Source organism: Mobula hypostoma, chromosome 11 (assembly GCF_963921235.1).
Source record: "Mobula hypostoma chromosome 11, sMobHyp1.1, whole genome shotgun sequence".
In the NCBI taxonomy this organism is placed as follows: domain Eukaryota; kingdom Metazoa; phylum Chordata; class Chondrichthyes; order Myliobatiformes; family Myliobatidae; genus Mobula; species Mobula hypostoma.
The window spans coordinates 97,805,386-97,823,017 of record NC_086107.1 but is presented as its reverse complement, the minus strand read 5'-3'; the positions used below and the strand labels follow the sequence as shown (position 1 = coordinate 97,823,017).

General features: G+C 49.4%; 2 protein-coding genes across 2 annotated transcripts in view; both read right to left on the bottom strand.

Moving 5' to 3' along the window:
* sgsm3 (small G protein signaling modulator 3) overlaps positions 1 to 10,091 on the bottom strand; it is a 117,993-nt gene extending 107,902 nt beyond the window's left edge. The window contains exons 1-2 of the mRNA XM_063062598.1: positions 10,027 to 10,091; positions 2,479 to 2,561 (exon numbers count right to left, since the gene is read on the bottom strand). The gene's annotated coding sequence lies outside the window, so the exon portion shown is untranslated. The remainder of the gene's footprint in view (positions 1 to 2,478; positions 2,562 to 10,026) is intronic.
* A 5,339-nt stretch (positions 10,092 to 15,430) lies between these two features.
* Positions 15,431 to 16,137, bottom strand: LOC134353512 (tyrosinase-like). The gene is made up of 2 exons (XM_063061510.1): positions 15,994 to 16,137; positions 15,431 to 15,961 (listed from the first exon to the last, which is right to left on the bottom strand). The coding sequence occupies exons 1-2, from the start codon at positions 16,135 to 16,137 to the stop codon at positions 15,431 to 15,433; spliced, it is 675 nt and encodes a 224-aa protein (XP_062917580.1).
* Between the last annotated feature and the right edge of the window lie 1,495 nt (positions 16,138 to 17,632).

The following is a 17,632-nucleotide window of genomic DNA, read 5'->3' as shown; positions in this document are numbered from 1 at the left end:
GACTGGTTTTGATGGCTAAGGATACACAGAGATGGAGGACCTTCACTGCTGTCCTAAATGCCAGTGGAGTAACAGGCATGTCAAAAACGGAAAAGAATACAGATGTGAATTAGTTCTACCTGCTTAAAGGAAGAGGACAAAAAAAATTGATCTCCTGAAAGTTGAGACATGTGAAACACGGTTAATAAACAAACGGAGTGATGTTTAACAAGCACTTAGTAGCTTTTCATAGTGGAAGACACAAAAACATACAAAAATGTAGAATACTGAAAAGGGAGGAAGCAACATGAAATAATTGTTACTAAAGACAAACACTAAGGAAACTAACTGCCTGCTAAAGTAGGTGGAAGCTGAACTGCCTCAGTCTGTCAAAATCCCCCAGCTTCTAAAAAAAGTTTCACAGCAGACACAAGCCAAGAAATCTGGTGGGGCGGGGGGACGGGACATGGGAACTAAAGCCAGTTGACTGACAGTATGAAGGTAGTTGCAAGAAGGACAAAGACAAGTCTTCAGTGACACGGGGAGGTTAAGTGCGTGGGCAAGGAGATGGGAAAGTAAATTTGCACAAGAATGTGAGTTTACCCACTTATTTACATGCCGTGAGACTCGAGAATGCTGCTATGTTGAATCCAGAGGCGCTAACAGAAACACATAAAATTAACATGCAAGGCAATTAGTGAATTGGCCTTTATAACACGAAAGGTTTGGAAATAAAAATGTCGAGGAATACTCGCTTGGAGATCACAATGCTTTGGCAAGTAACCATTTGGAACAAAATAATGAATGGCCTCTGCTCTTCTGATAAGCCATTTGTAAATTGGGTGACACACAAAGTGCTAGAGCAGGGGTTCCCAACCTTTCTAATGTCGTGGACCAATACCATTAAGCAAGGAGTCCGAGGGCCTCAGGTTGGGAACCCCTGCGCTAGAGGATCTCTGGGACAGGCAGCAGCTACGAAGGGAATGGATAGTTGAAACTTCAGGTTGAGATCCTTCATCTGGACTCTTAAGCTGTTCCATCGCTCTCTGTGTGGCTCCAGATTCCAGCATCTGCAGTCTTGTGTCTCTATGGAAACCCGGGTAGATCAGCCGTGATCATATTGGATTTGGCAGTAGGCTTGGGGGCTGAGTGGCCGACTGCATGGAAGGTGGGAGTAGGGAGGTTATTATACAACTTTATTAGACTTTTGTTAGGCCACAGCTGGAGTACTGAGTGCAGTTCCTGGTCGCCCCACTGTAAGGTCATGAATGCAGGGGGGATTCACCGGGATGTTGTGAGGAGGAAGTAAATAGGCTGGGTTCTATTCCTTGGAGCAGGGGAGGCTGAGGGGACCTGATAGAGGTGTACAAAAATTGTTAAGGGCATAGATATAGTGGATAGTGAGAAAGATTTCCCCATAATGAGACAGAAGGCATAGATTTAAGGAAATGAGAAAGGGGGTTAGAGAAGATCTGAGGAGAAACCATTTCACTTAGGATGGTGGGAATTGGGAACGTGCTAACAGAGAAGCTGCAGAGGCAGGGAATCTCACATTTAAAAAGTATCAGGATGAGATCATAAGACATAGGTCCAGAATAAGGCCATTCAGCCCATCAAATATGCTAATTCGATCATGGCTGATTTATTTTCCCTCTCAGCCTCATTCTCTTGCCTTCTCTCTGTAACCTATGACACCCTTACTAATCAAGAACCTATCATCCTCCGCTTTAAATATAATTAATGATTTAGCTTCCGTAGCCATCCGTGGCAATGAATTCCACCGATTCATCCTCTGCACGTCCACTCTATCTAGGCCTTCCATTATTTAGCAGGTTTCAATGAGATCCACCCTCATTCTTTTAAATGCGAGTACAGGCCCAGAGCCATCTAAACACCCATCATACATAAACCCTCCCATTCCTGGGATAATTCTCGTGAGTCTCCTCTGGACCCTCTTCACTGTCAGCACATAATTTCTTAGATATGGGGCCCAAAACTTCTCATAATACTCCAGATGCGGTCTGACCGAAGCCTCAGCAATGAGCTCATGCAAGGCTACAGACCAATTGCTGTAATTCGGATGGGCACTTGATGATTGGCACAGCTACTGTGGGTTGAAGGGCCTGATTCTTTTCTCTATGATTCTGTAGAGGCCAAGCCAGAGGAGGGGATGGAAAATAGTGTCCAGATAACGAGGGGAGGGCTTCATCCCAGGGGTGACAGGTGATGATGGAGCAAAGTGAAGGGGAAGAAAACTCCAGATGAGTTTGGAATTAGTGAACAGTTGAAGTTTGCAAACTTTGATATATGAACGGAAGGAATGTGACTTTTGTTATAGAAACAAATGCTGGAAGCACAGACCGGAGCTGCAGAATAAGGTCATTTTTAGATCAGGTGTTGGTGCTCTTGCACAGAGAAACCAAAGGCATGGCATTATGCGTGAATCTGCGAGTATGAGGAGAGCACTGCCAGGAGAAACAGTGGATTGCTCGAACATACCTCTGATCCTGGCTGGATCCGAATTACCAAGAGCGGAACTTCATTTGGAATCCATTTTGATGACCTGGCGTCAGAGACATTTGCTGTGGAAAGAGATGTGGTTGTGGAAGCAAATTATCGACTTGCACACTGCCGAACCAGTTTTCAGTAACTTGTTTTCACTTCAGGCTTGCAGTAACTTCAATAGTTTGATGTTCACTTTAGTGTACATGTCCGGTGAGGACACGTGAGGGAGAGGTGTCTTGTCAAGGGGAAGGAAGGAGTGTAGGATTTGAACAGGGGCAGGAGTGTCTAGATTATGGGAGGGTTCAAAGTTGCAACATCAGGGCAAAGGGACAGTTCTAGCTACAACTTTTGGGTAAGGGAGAAATAAGAATGACCATAAAAGGTAGGTCTTTTACTCTTGCTCTACCTTTCATCAATACAAGTGGTAATCTTCTATCTCACCTCTAAGGACAGGGTTCAGTTCTGACCTTGAGTGCTATTTATACAAAGTTTGCATGTTCGTTCAGTAACTATGTGGTTAATTAGCTTTTGTATTACCTCGGGTGGCGGGGGGGGGGGGGAGAGGGGAGATTTGCCTCTACCAAAGGAGGTGTAAGGTGGTCCTTCCCTCCACTACCCTGCAGGTCACCCTGGGGCAAGATGTACCTGTCCAGCTGCCCCGATCAGGGTCACGTGTTGCATATCACAAGTCCTGGTTATGCAACCACTGACGCCAGACAGACAATCTCAGAAGAGTATTGTTACTGGCTGGTTTTGTAACTGCCCAGAAGAAGGCAATGGCCAAGCACTTCAGTGGAAAGATTTGCTGAGAACAATCATGGTTGTGGAAAGAGCAACAGCAGGAAGAGGGTCTGCCCCACAGTCAATGATCCCTCACTTGGTAGTCAGATTAAAGACAGATGGAAGACCGTGATCACCCACATTTAATGACACAGCACATAATGATGGTGATTACCCCATAAGTTTCTATAAATTAAGTTTCTGTAAATTCTGTAAATTAGATGGTCTTTCAAACTCATAAACAACCTCATTAGGATCCTGCACCTTATTGTCCACCTGCACTGCACCTTCACTATAACGATAACACCTTGTTTTGCCCCATTATTGATTTTCCCTTTGTACTACCTCAATACATTGATCTAATGAAATTAGCATTGTATTGAGATAATAGTGTCCTGGTGAAGGGTCTCGAACCAAAAAGTTGACTGTTTATCCCTCTCCATAGATATTGCCTGACCTGCTGAGTTCCTCCCACATTTTGTGTGTGTTACCATTGATCTTTGTGTTTCTAATAAAAGGATCTGCGTGGACAGCATGCAAAACAGGTCTCTCGCTGTACTTCTGTACATGTGAGAATAATAAACCAATTTATCTTTAGCACATATGGGTGGCAGGAGAAGATGAATGGATACAATCTGATAGAATGGGACTAATGGGACAAGCAAAGATTTGATGGCCAAATCACTTCCTTCTATTTTGTGAGGAGGTGTATCAAAATACAAACATCTGCATTTCTACACTGTTCCCAATTCCCTCCTCTAGAATTTATTTCCCTCAAACAGATTGTTTTACCAGATGCATCGTTTCCTCCCTTTCAGCTTTTCAAAGGGATTGGCCCTTTTGTGAATGACTCATCCCTTCCTCCATCACTAACAATCATTCTCCACTAACTCCACCAAACTCCTCCATCTCCAACAACCATTCACCAAAATCACCACCAACCATCTCCACCAACCATTCTCCAGCATCTCCACCAACTATCTACACCAACCATTCTCCACCCTCCACTAACCAACCATTCTGTACTATCTCCAAACTCTTCCATCTCCAACAACCATTCACCATCTCCACCAACCATTCTCCACCAAACTCCTCCATCTCCAACAGCCATTCACCATCTCCACCAACCAACCATCTACACCAATCATTCTCCACCATCTCCACCAACTAACCATCTCCAGCAAATTCCTCCACCAACTATTCTCCTTTCAGCTTTTCAAAGGGACTGGCCCTTTTGTGAATGACTCATCCCCTCCCCCATCACTGACAATCATTCTCCACTAACTCCACCAAACTCCTCCATCTCCAACAATCATTCACCACCATCACCATCAACCAACCATCTCCACTAAACTCTTCCATCTCCACAACCATTCTCCATCATCTCCACCAACGAACCATCTACAGCAATTATTCTCCACCATCTAAATCAAACTCCTCTGGTCCAACAACCATTCACCATCTCCACCAACAAACCATCCCCAGCAAATTCCTCCACCAGCTATTCTCCTTTCAGCTTTTCAAAGGGACTGACCCCTTAGTGAATGACTCATCTCCTCCTCCAATTCCTCCAACCATTTTCCTGTTGTGGCACGTCTCCCTGAAACAGAGAAGCAACACCTGCCCTTTCACCACTTCCCTTCCTGCCGCCCCGGAGCAGTGCTTTCAGAAGAAATGGCTCACAAAGCACATCAGAGTACACGATAGTTTTGCAGTTCAATCCAAAACAATGACCTTGAGCCTCCAGTCACCTGTCAGTTCTCTCCATCCCACTCTAACCACCCTATCTGTGCACAACAAACCCCCAAGGTAAGCCTGAGGAAGAGGACCACGTCCTCCAATCAGACACACTGCAGCCGACTGCACTCAATACTGAATTCACCAATTTCAGATAATTGGCTGTTCCTAATCTGATATTTAGCTTACAAGTGCTGCCTGAGTCTCTTTTATTTCTGGTTTCCAGCAAACACTATGTGCCGCCTCCCAGACAGATTTTGTTTTTCCATCTCTTTAACTGCACTCAATCATCCTGCAATTGACTGCATAAAAGCACTGCGTCACACGGACAACCTCAGTCTCCACCCTGACACTCCTTTTGTTCTCCCCACTCCTCTCCTTCGTGGCTTGTGTTCTCACCTTTCCAGTTCTGAGGAAAGCCACCACTGTGTGTCATTAGTTTGTTGTTCTCTTCCCCAAAGATGGCACCTGACCTACTTTCCAATTCATCACTCCCTCAGGCAGTGCATTCCAGCTTGCAAATACTCTCCGGGTGAAAAATATTTCCTCATAAGTCGAGTGAAACGGATATGTTTCCTCATATCCCTCTGACTCACTGACTCCTCACCTTGAATCTACACCCTCTGGTTTCAGGCATCCCCACTAAAGGAAAATGTGTCTTGCCATCCACCCTATCTATACCCTTCTTAATTCTGAAGAGGTCCCTTCTCAGCCTCCTCCATGCAATGGAAAACCAACCCAATCCATCCGTTTCTCTTTGTAACTGAAATATCCCACCCCAGGCAACACCTCGGTGAATCCCCTCTGCTTCCTCTCCAGTATGTTGATGTGCATACAGTTGTTCAGCTGTGGCCTGGACAACATGTTATAAAGCCGCAAACAACAGGAATTCGGCAGATGCTGGAAATTCAAGCAACACACATAAAAGTTGCTGGTGAACGCAGCGGGCCAGACAGCATCTCTAGGAAGAGGTGCAGTCAACATTTCAGGCCGAGACCCTTCGTCAGGACTCGTCCTGAAACGTCGACTGCACCTCTTCCTAGAGATGCTGTCTGGCCCGCTGCGTTCACCAGCAACTTTTATGTGTGTTGCATGTTATAAAGCCATACTATGACATCAATGTGCTTTATCCTATGGTCCAGCTAGTGAAGACCAGTATCCCATGTTCCTTCTGCACCAGCTATCTACCTGTACTGCTCACTTACACTAGCCTCCCCTCCGTGGACTCTGTCTACACTTCCTGCTGCCGATATAATCGGAACCCACCTGCCCCAGACAACCTCCACCAGGCAGAAGATACAAAAGCCTGAAAGCACGACCCATGAGGCTCCAGGACAGCTTCTACCCTGAACGTACCTACTTACTGCCCGTTACGCCACTGGCGTTTAGGGTAGCAATGAAGGTCCTCCATCTCTGTCTGTCCGTGCTGTTTCCATCAATTTTTGTCCGGGTTGTTGGCCCTGAGCTCGACCCCCAAACCTGGAGGACTGGTGGACCACTCTTAGTCTGGTTTCTATCCTTTGACCTGTTTGGCAAGAGCCAAAGCACAGGGCCCTGGCTCTAGCCAACATAGCTCTCCAGGTCATTGAGGCATGCAAGTCTCCAAACCCTACAAGACCGTGGTTCTCTTGGAGGTCCTGCTCTTATAAGACAACTAAATAGGCCTTTTGTATAAAAAGATAAGCTCTTAGCTTCACAATCGACATCTTCGGGGCCTAGCACTTCATTGCCTGCCTGCACTGCACTTTCTCTGTAGCTGTAACGCTTTATTCTGCATTCTGTTATTGGTTTACCTTGTTCTACAGCACTGTGCAAAAGTCTTAGGCACATCCATATAGCCAGGGTGCTGAAGTCTTTTGCATGGTACTGTAGTAATTCTATGTATTGCACTGTACTGCTGCCGCAAAAGGAACGTAAATTTCACGACCTATGAGAGTGATGATAAACCTGATTCTGATATGGGTCTCTATTGTTAACTGAGAGTGGGAAGGGGGCAGGGAGAGGGGAATCATGGTTGGGAAAAGGGGAAGGGAACGGGAAGCACCAGAGAGACATTCTGTAACGATCAATAAACCATTTGTTTGGGATCAAAAGACGGTAGCTGGTGTCTCAGGGCCGGCTGTGGCACACCTCCTGCCATTGGCACACTTGTCACCTGCCCCACTCACGCTCCCCCCCCCGCGGCACTCCACCCTCGGCATTCCCAAAATACTTTGGCCTGCCAGATTTACAAACTCGCTCTCCGCTCCACTTTAACAAAGACAGTACTGTGCAAAAGTCTTGGGCACCCTAGCTATCTAATCTATATATTAGCCTGAGGCTCCTGCACAGTACTGCACCTCAGTACTCTGATCTGGCAGGACAAGACTGTCAGTGCAAGTGCCAATAATAAACCAACTTTCCAGTTTGTTCCTCCAGGTTCACGGTGTGAGTCCGACACTTATTGGACCTCAGAATATGCATCACTTTATGCTTATTGGGCTTAATCCATCCTTCCCGCTCCCCTCCCTTTTTCCCAAACATGATTCCCCTTCCCACTCTCAGTCCACAATGGAGACCCATATCAGAATCAGGTTTATCCTCAAGTCCCATTTACCAGCCGATTACCGTCATTCTGCAACACAAAACTGTTCTCCAAACTAACACCAGCACAGATTTCTCTGTCACCTACAAACTTAATGACTGATTTGAACATGAGTGTAGTAGATACAGTCATTAAGTAATAAACATCAAAGGTCGCAGACTCAGTCTCTGTGGAACTGGGGGAGTGAGCCCGAACCGGTGGGAGGTGTGTGCAGGAAGCTGGAGGGGGGGTGCAGGAGCTCGGACGGGGGGGGGGGTGTGTACAGGGGGCTTGGACGGAGGTGGGGGAAGGGAGGTCGGACGGAGGTGGGGGAAGAGAGGTCGGACGGAGGGGGGGAGAAGGGAGGTCGGACGGAGGGGGGGAGAAGGGAGGTCGGACGGAGGGGGGAAGGGAGGTCGGACGGGGGGAAGGGAGCTCGGACTCGCGGGGGGGAGGAGGAGGCTCGGACGGGGGGAGAAGGAGGCTCGGGGGGGGAAGGGGGCTCGGACCGTCGGACGGGGGGGGGCGAAGGGGGCTCGGACCGGGAGGGGGAGGGGTGTGCAGGGAGGCCAAATCGGGAAAAGGATTGTGGTGAGCAGGGAATCCGGGTCGTGTAGAGGGGAGAGGGACAGGAAGCCTGGACCGGGAGAGGATGGTGCGGTTGAACAGGGTACAGGGAGTCCATATCGGGTGGAAGGGAGAGAGGCAGTGGGTCAGAGTGACCGGATCAGGGAAGGACGGTGTGGTGGTAGGGAGCAGGGAGTCCGGGTCGGATGGAGGAGAGGGGGGCTGGAAGCCCAAACCGGGGAGGGGGGAAGGGGAAGGGGGAGGGGGAAGGGGGAGGGGGAAGGGGGAGGGGGGAAGGGGAAGGGGAAGGGGAAGGGGGAGGGGGAAGGGGAAGGGGGAGGGGGTAGGGGGAAGGGGAAGGGGAAGGGGGAAGGGGAAGGGGGTAGGGGGAGGGGAAGGGGAAGGGGGAGGGGGGTAGGGGAAGGGGAAGGGGGAGGGGGGTAGGGGAAGGGGAAGGGGGAGGGGGGTAGGGGAAGGGGAAGGGGAAGGGGAGGGGGAAGGGGAAGGGGAGGGGGAAGGGGAAGGGGAGGGGGAAGGGGAAGGGGAAGGGGGTTAGTGGGTCGGAGTGACCGGACCGGGGGAGGGGAGATAGACAGAAAACCCGGACCGGGAGGGGGGAGAGGGGCAGGAAGCCCAGACCGATTGGGTCGGAGTGACCGGACCAGGGGAGGGGAGAGGGGCAGGAAGCCCGGACCGCGATTGCGTGGGTCAGAGAGACCGTTCGGGGAGGGGAAAGGGGCGGGAAGCCCGGACCGGGAGAGGGGAGAGTGGCAGGAAGCCCAGACCGATTGGGTCGGAGTGACCGGACCGGGAGAGGATGGTGTGGTGAGCAGGTAGCAGGGAGTACGGATGGGGTGGAAGTGGGATGGGTGAAGGGGAGAGGGGCAGGAAGCCCGGACCGGGAGAGGATGGTGTGGTGAGCAGGGAGTTCGGACCGGGTGAAAGGGGGATGGAGGGCTAGTGGGTCAGAGTGACCGGATCGGGGGAAAGGAGAGGGGCGGGAAGCTCGGACCGATTGGGTCAGTGACCGGACCGGGAGAGTGGAGATGGGCAGGAAGCCCGTACCGGGAGAGGGGAGAGTGGCAGGAAGCCCAGACCGATTGGATCAGTGACCGGACCGGGGAAGTGGAGATGGGCAGGAAGCCCGTACCGGGAGAGGGGAGAGTGGCAGGAAGCCCAGACCGATTGGGTCGGAGTGACCGGACTGGGGGAGGATGGTGTGGTGAGCAGGTAGCGGGGAATACGGATGGGGTGGAAGGGGGATGGGTGGAGGGGAGAGGGGCAGGAAGCCCGGACCGGGAGAGGATGGTGTGGTGAGCAGGGAGTTCGGACCGGGTGAAAGGTGGATGGAGGGTTAGTGGGTCAGAGTGACCGGACCGGGACAGGGAAGAGGGGCGGGAAGCCCGGACCGATTGGGCCGGAGTGACCGGACCGGCAGAGGATGGTGTGGTGAGCAGGGAGTTCGGACCGGGTGAAAGGGGGATGGAGGGTTATTGGGTCAGAGTGACCGGACCGGGACAGGGAAGAGGGGCGGGAAGCCCGGACCGATTGGGCCGGAGTGACCGGACCGGGACAGGATGGTGTGGTGAGCAGGGAGTTCGGACCGGGTGAAAGGTGGATGGAGGGTTAGTGGGTCAGAGTGACCGGACCGGGACAGGGGAGAGGGGCGGGAAGCCCGGACCGATTGGGTCAGTGACCGGACCGGGGGAGGTGAGAGGGGCAGGGCTGTTGCGTGGGTCAGAGAGACCGGTCGGGAGGTGGGCAGGGAGCCTGGACCAGGGGCAAGATGGTCAGAATGACCGGACCGGTGGAGGATCAATATGTTGTCTGAGGTGTCACATCTCCCCCTTTGTGGGAGAGCCGGGCTAGACGGGCCGAGGGGCCACGACACCTACCTGTCGCCGCTTTGCTCCAGCTGACACGTCACTGTTTCACCCGGAAGCACTTACGCCACGTCGGGTCCGAGCCGGAAGTCCGGGTTAAGGTGGAGGCGCCGGGGCCAGGTCTCCCCACCCCCGGGTCCGGTATGTGGCCCTCACTCGGGGGTCGGGGTCGGTGTCGGAGGGATCAGGTGCCCCCTAACCTCAGTGCCGGCTTCTGCTCCCGCCCCTCAACTCTTCTCCCCGTCCCCCACACCGGCTGACCCAATAATACATTCCCCACTCTGAGGGACCAGTGTTTACTTAAAAGCAAAGACAGCGAACCGAGTTTTTAAAATCCCGCATCCCACGCCAAGATCATTCCCTCCCCCCGCCGCTTTGAAAGCCATTGCTTAACTCAAGCGAACGCAGTTCCCAGTCTGCTCAACCTCTCATCCTATTGCAAACCTGCCAGTCCTGGAGCCAGCCTGGCAAGTCTGTAGCGAGTAAATCCTTGTCAGGTAAGGAGACTGAAATTGTACACAATGCTGCACCCGTGGGCTCACCAAGGAGCTATATAAATACTGCAAAACGTCTGTATTCCTGTACGCAGACCCTCTCGTAATCGAGCCTTCCTACACCTGGGTTTTAGCTTTAAATGACGTGCTTTGGCGCATCAATATACTGTCAACATATACTCTGCTGATCTTGTACCTCTAATTTGTCCACATTGTATTCTGTTGGCTGTGTTCTCACACTCTGCTCTGCTTGACTGGATCCCCTTGAAAGCCCTTCACATCCTCCCTCGGCACAATGGGGCAGGGAGTCCACCACGTCATGGTCTGAAATGAGATCCTGCAGGTGCTGGAAATCCAGAGCAACGCACACAAGATGCTGGATGAACTCAGCGGGTCAGGCAGCATCTATGGAGACGAATGTAGACGGTTGGCCAGACCCTCTGAAATGAGATTGGTGCTGCTTGAGGAGAGCCCACTGACACTGAAGGTCTGGTTTTGGGACTGCTCCCATCTGTCACGCTGGGATCAGATGCTGTCTGGTGTTCGTGTTCTCCACTCACTTTCATATAGGAATAGAACATAGAAAATCTCGGCAGAAATGGGTTATTCTTCATCATTAATTGTGCCATGGCTGATTTTCCAAATTCAATACCCTGTTTTCTTAATCAGCATATAATAATACGAGGGGTGGTTGATAAGTTCGTGGCCTAGGGTAGAAAGAGTCAATTTTAGAAAACCTAGCATATTTATTTTTCAACATAGTCCCCTCCTACATTTACACACTAAGTCCAGTGGTCGTGGAGCATACGGATCCCTTCTTTGTAGAACTCGGTGTCTTGGACCTCCAGAAAGTGGTCCACAACAGGGGTGATTGATAAGTTCGTGACCTAAGGTAGAAGGAGATGAGTTACACAGCTCTCGTTACATACACATGCAGTTCAACTCAGTGATTATGCAGAAAGTTTGAAATTAGTAACTCATCTCCTTCCACCTCAGGCCACGAACTTATCAATCACCCCTGCTGTGGACCACTTTCTGGAGGTCCAAGACACCGACTTCTACAAAGAGGGGATCCGTATGCTCCACGACCGCTGGACTAAGTGTGTAAATGTAGGAAAAATAAATGTGCTAGGTTTTCTAAAATTGACTCCTCCCACCTTAGGCCACAAACTTATCAATCACCCCTCGTAATAAGTACTTTATTGATCCTGAGTAGGAAATTATTTCGTTAGAGCAGCAACATTTAAAAATACACTTAGCAATAATAATAAATATAATAATATTAACTAATGATGTACAGAATAGTAATATGCACAATAATAATTTATCAATGTGCAATAATGTATGTAATAATAAAACAGACGATTGTACTATGATGTGCATTCTCCTGTCGAATTGTTGTATATGCTTATTGCATTTGGTAGGAAAGATTTTCTGTAATGATCCTTGTGACAGCCGAACTGAATGAGTCTGTTCGAAAGGGTGCTCCGCTACTTATTCAGTAGCTCACGGAGAGGATGTGCCTGATTGTCCATAATGGATAACAGCTTGTTCAGTGACCTCCTCTCCACCACTAACTCAAAAGATGTCTTGCTCCTGGTTCTCAGTATTTTAACTGACCCTTTGAATATATTGGCTGATTTGATTTCAGCTGCTCTCCAGGGTGAAGACATGGTTTCCCCTACTCCTTTCTTAGATGTATTTATTATTTATTTAGCGATACGGTGCAGAACAGGCCTTTGCAGCCCAATCAGCCGCACCGCCCAGCAACCCACTGGATGCCGAAGGGAAACCTGGTGGAAGTTTATAAAACTATGAGAGCCATAGATAAAGGAGACTGAATCTTTTCCCTCGGGCAGAAATTGCTAATTCTAAACAACATGCGTTTAAGGTGGGGGGGGAGAGATATTTAAAGGAGATGTTAGAGGCATTTGTTTTATTATTATGCAGACTATTAGGTGCGTGGGACAGTCTGGCGAACATCAGTTCATTATCCACACTCGAACCTGGGCCCTGCTGCTTCACTCTGACCCGAAGGTTCAGTGCAGCCCCAAATCCTCTCAGGCAATGGCCGCTGCAGCTGAACCTGCTTTCTTGAGAATCGATGGTACAATGAATGTAGAGAAAGACGTCCCCAGTTACACTTATTAATTGTTAGGAATAAAGCGGATATGAGGAAAGAAATGTGTATGGAAATTCTGCACTTACAATTTTGACCTCTTGTATGAATAATTTTTGGTTTGTGCTTATTTGATACTGTCCAAGAAGTGATCCAACCTTACAGCTGTTTTTCACTTAAGTGTTCTGAGATTGGTAACAGTTCTATATAAATGCAAAGCTTCCTATTTTACCAGTAGAATCACTTCTTAAATGATCTTTAAAATATGTACACAATGAAATAAATAACAATGTGTGAATAGGAGACGTATGGAATCTTATTTCAGCCCCATTTTGGTGATTGTGAACAGTTCCAGACCCAAAGTCCTTTGGATTGGTCACACTCAAAGGATTGTGAAGCTTCTGAGAAAATTGCATGGTAATTGAAGTGTGCTAGAATTGAATCTCCTCAGCCATCTCTGTTGTATTGAAAATTCTACTCGGATCATGCTTGCCTCATAGTTTCCTATTCTTTGGAAGGGCCGGCATGTTATCCTCTTGAATTGGATCCAGGTATTCACACGGCACTGGTAGGGACAGAACACTGCAGTACTTTGAGACCATGATGTTGAATTAGTGGTAAACATATTTCCAAATGGGGCAACTTGGTCTCACTTTGAAACCTTACCCACTCACCCTCACCACGTTCCTGTGCCCGTTGTGGGTGAAATACAAATGAAAGGGCAGGCCAATGGTAAACTGAGGTAGCAGGGTCTAGGGGTCAGTTCAGATGGTCATTTCTGAGCAGGTATAGCCAAATTCCAGTGAGCTCTTCATGAAGTCTCGGTTATACACCACTGGGATGAAGGGTGGCATTGTATCATCAACGCAGTAGAAAAGACAAGAGGATGTAGATTTGGAGTAGAATTTAAGAGATTTAGAGGGGATCTGAGGGTTCTGTTTTCACCCAGAGAGCAGAGAGTACCCGGAACACACTGCCTGAGGAAGTGGTGGAAGCAGAGACACTGACAGCAGAGGAGTGATGTAGATGGACATCTGAATAGTCCAAGCATTGGGCTATGGGCCAAGGGCAGGAAGTTGGGATTAATATGGATGGGTGCCCATTGGCTGGTGTGGCTTGTGGAGTCAGAATGACCCATTTCCCTGCAGCGTGAGTGTAACTCGGAGTTACGTCGGAATATTAATGAAAGAAAAGTGGGGTCTATGGTGAGAGAGCAGGAAGACAACAAGCGTGGAGACAGAGTGGGGAAAAGCAGGCACAAGAAAGAAGTGGGAGATGGAGGAGAGAGAGCATTGACCATCAATGGGTGTTCTTCATTAATGACTGTACTTGATCAGGAGTTTGAAGAGATTTGGTATGTCAACAAAAACACTCAAAAACCTCTATAGATATACTGTGGAGAGCATTGTGACAGGCTGCATCACTCTCTGAATCGGGGGGGGGGGGGGTGCTACTGACAGGACCGAAAGAAGCTGCAGGGGTTCGTAAATTTAGTCAGCTCCATCTTGGGTACTAGCCTACTAAGTACCCAGGACATCTTCAAGAAGCGGTGTCTCAGAAAGGCAGCGTCCATTATTAAAGACCCCCAGCAAACAGGAAAAGCTCTTTTTTCATTGTTACCATCAGGTAGGAGATACAGAAGCCTGAAGGCACACACTCAGCGATTCAGGAACAGCTTCTTCCCCTCTGCCATCCCATTCCTAAATGGACATTGAACCCTTGAACACTACCTCACTTCTTAAGTATATATTATTTCTGCTTTTGCATGATTTTTTAACCTATTTGATATACATATACAGTCAGCCCTCCATATCCATGGGGGATTGGTTCCGGGACCCCCTGCGGATACCGAATTCCGCGGATGCCCAAGTCCCGTATATAAAATGGCATAGTATTTGCATATAACCTACGCACAACCTCCCGTATACCTTAAATCATCTCTAGATTACTTATAATACCTAATACAATGTAAATAGTTGTTATACTGTATTAGGGAATAATGACAAAAAAAAGAAGTCTGTACATGTTCAGTACGCAGCTATCGTAGCTCTTCTGGGAACGCTGATGCTGCCTTGGCATCAGCCGATGCCAATTCTCCCGTGATCTTTAAGTTCTTGAGGCTGTAGCGCTTTACACAGCCAGACATCCCTCACCAGCCTTAAACTCCTTCTTCTTGCTCACAACACAAGTAGCGAGCGAACGAGACACGAGGCGAACAATGTTCAAACAACGAGTAATACTTTTAATCATCTCTAGATTGCAGTACTTATAATTCCTAATACAATGGAAATGCTGTGTAAATAGTTGTTACACTGTATTGTTTAGGGAATAAGGACACTTTGGAGGAGGCTCAATAATGTTAATGCCAGGATCTGTGCTCAAATAACGAGTGCTGGAGAGAGAACTTCCAGGTTTTTTTTCGATCCCGATCCGCGGTTGGTTGAATCCGCGGATGCGGAACCGGTGGATACGGAGGGCCGACTGTACTGTGATTTATTTATTTTTCTTCTATATTATGTATTGCATTGAACTGCTGTTGCTAAGTTAACAAATTTCACGACACATGCCGGTGATAATAAACCTGATTCTGATTCGTAGGGATCTGAAACTAATATCACCAGCAGGAAGTTGTCATGGGGTGGAAGGGGCAGGATGTGGAGAGGGGCGTGGGTAAGAAGTGGGCACTGTGGGAGTAGAGGCAATGGAGAAGTTTGTTGTTCTCACCCACCACTTGCGGAACCTCGAGGCCCGCTGCAGGAAGCCCTGGCCGTCGTTGGCGCCAGAGATCTTGTCGATGCAGACGTCACAGCCTTGTTGTCCGGCCCAGCTTCAAGTACGGCACGTAGAAGTCCTGGTCTCCTGTCAGGTTGCACATCTCTGGCTCGAAAGCCAGCAGGAAGGCGTGGGGCCAGGAGGGGAAGCCAGGGCCCTTGTGGGCGAAGGAGCTTGGGTTGTCGTCCCCTCGGTCCTTGGAGTAGAGGTAGTGCACCCAGCTGAAGATGTTGTACAGGCTGGCATCGCGCAAGCGGAAGGGCAGGTTCAGCATGGCGCTGGGGCTGCTGTAGAGGAGGTACTGTGGGCTGACAGTGCGCTTGGCCAGCAGGAGGCAGTCTAGGAACAGTTCCTGCTCCGGCGCGCCCATCTTCCACAGGTCCTGCTGCTCCACCAGGCACCGGAGCTGGCACCGGGAGCCTGGCCAGCCGTCGGCGCACTCCCCACAGTTGCTTCCCGAGTAGTGGGGCTCGCACGCACGCAGCTCATCGAAGAAATGTCTGGGCCAGCCCAGCCGGAAGTCCCACCAGAGTTGGCCCGGAACCACCATCAGCCCGAGGCACTGCTGCAGGGAGAACCGTCTCTCCACAACACCGGGCAGTGCTGGCGGCTCGCCAGATGCTTGCTGCCAGCACAGAGGCGTGGGATCTGCCCACTGGCACTGGCCAGGACCCTCAGCACCAGCAGCAGCTGGGTGCAGAGTTCAGGAGGGCTCTGCACCGAGAGGGCACCCCACATGGTTGCGACCTTTCTGTCCGCTAGGGCCACGTGGGAAGGAGCTAATGCCAAGGGAGGGCGCAATGGGTATGTTACAGCACCAGTTGTCTCCAGCTTCCCTCCATCCCCACCGCTGCCCCTTCGGCCCTTCCGCCCCTCCTGGCTCACCCAGGTGTTCCCGACTTTGCAAAGGAATGGGAAACACAACAGCAGCTTAGGAGATAAATGAATGCAAGGGAGAGAGAAATCCGCACAACCTCACCCCTATGTATGGCCACACATACACTCACTGGTACACACGCACACACACACACACACACTCGCTTATACTCACAGACACACACATACACACACTCACACATGGACTCACACTCACAGAGACAAGCACTCACACACACATTCATACATACACGCATGCACATACACACACTCACACAGACTCACAAACACAGAACACACACTCACACGCATACACAGACACTTACACACACACACACACACACACACACACACACACACATGCACACACAGGCACATGCATGCAGACGTGGACATGCATACAGACGCACATTCACACAGACACACACCGATATACACAGACACACACACACACACACACACACACACACGTACATGAAGGCATGGAACGTGTACTAATTACAGAAGAGGAAGAGTTTGCTGTTTTGAGGGAAATCTGGATGGATAAATCCCCAGGGCCTGGCAAAGAATTCCCTTGGACCCTAGTCAGGGAGGCTAGTGTGGGAATTGCAGGGGCCCTAGCAGAGATATTTAAAACATCCTTAGCTACGGGAGAGGTGCTGGAGAATTGGAGAATAGATAATGTTCTGTTATTTAAGAAAGGTTCTAAGAATAAGCTGGGAAATTATAGGTTGGTGAGCCTGATGTCAGTGGTGGGTAAGTAACTTGAATTTATTTTAAGGGACTGGATATATAAGTATTTGGCTAGACAGTGACTGATTAGAGTAATCAATTTGTGCATAGTAGGTCGAGTCTAACCAATCTTACTGAGTTTTTCAAGGAAGTTAGCAGGAAAGTTGACGAAGACAGAGCAGTGGATGTTGTCTACATGGACTCTAGGAAGGCCTTTGACAAGGTTCTGCATGAGAGGTTGATCAAGAAGGTTCAGTTGTTTGGCATTCAGGATGAGGTAGTAAATTGGATTGGACACTGGCTTCACAGGAGAAGCCAGAGCATGGTAGTCGATGGTTGCCTCTCTGAGTGGAGGCCTGTGACTAGTGAAGTGCCACAGGGATCAGTGTTGGGTCTGTTGTTGCGTGTCATCTATATCAATGATCTGGATGATAACGTGGTAAACTGGGTCAGCAAATTTGCAGATGACATCAAGATTGGGGGTGCAGTGGTCAGCGAGGAAGACTATCTAAGCTTGCAGTAGGATCTGGACCAGCTGGAAAAATGGGCTGGGAAATGGCAAATGGAATTAAATGCAGACAAATGTGAGGTGTTGCACTTTGGGAGGACCAACCAGGGTAGGGCT

What these genes read in the sequence shown, in the direction of transcription:
- LOC134353512 (XM_063061510.1), bottom strand. Translation starts at nt 16,137, where the DNA reads ATGTGGGGTGCCCTCTCGGTGCAGAGCCCTCCTGAACTCTGCACCCAG. An exon ending in CGAGCCGCCAGCACTGCCCG is followed by an intron (nt 15,962 to 15,993) that starts GTGTTGTGGAGA and finishes TCCCTGCAGCAG; the next exon opens with TGCCTCGGGCTGATGGTGGT.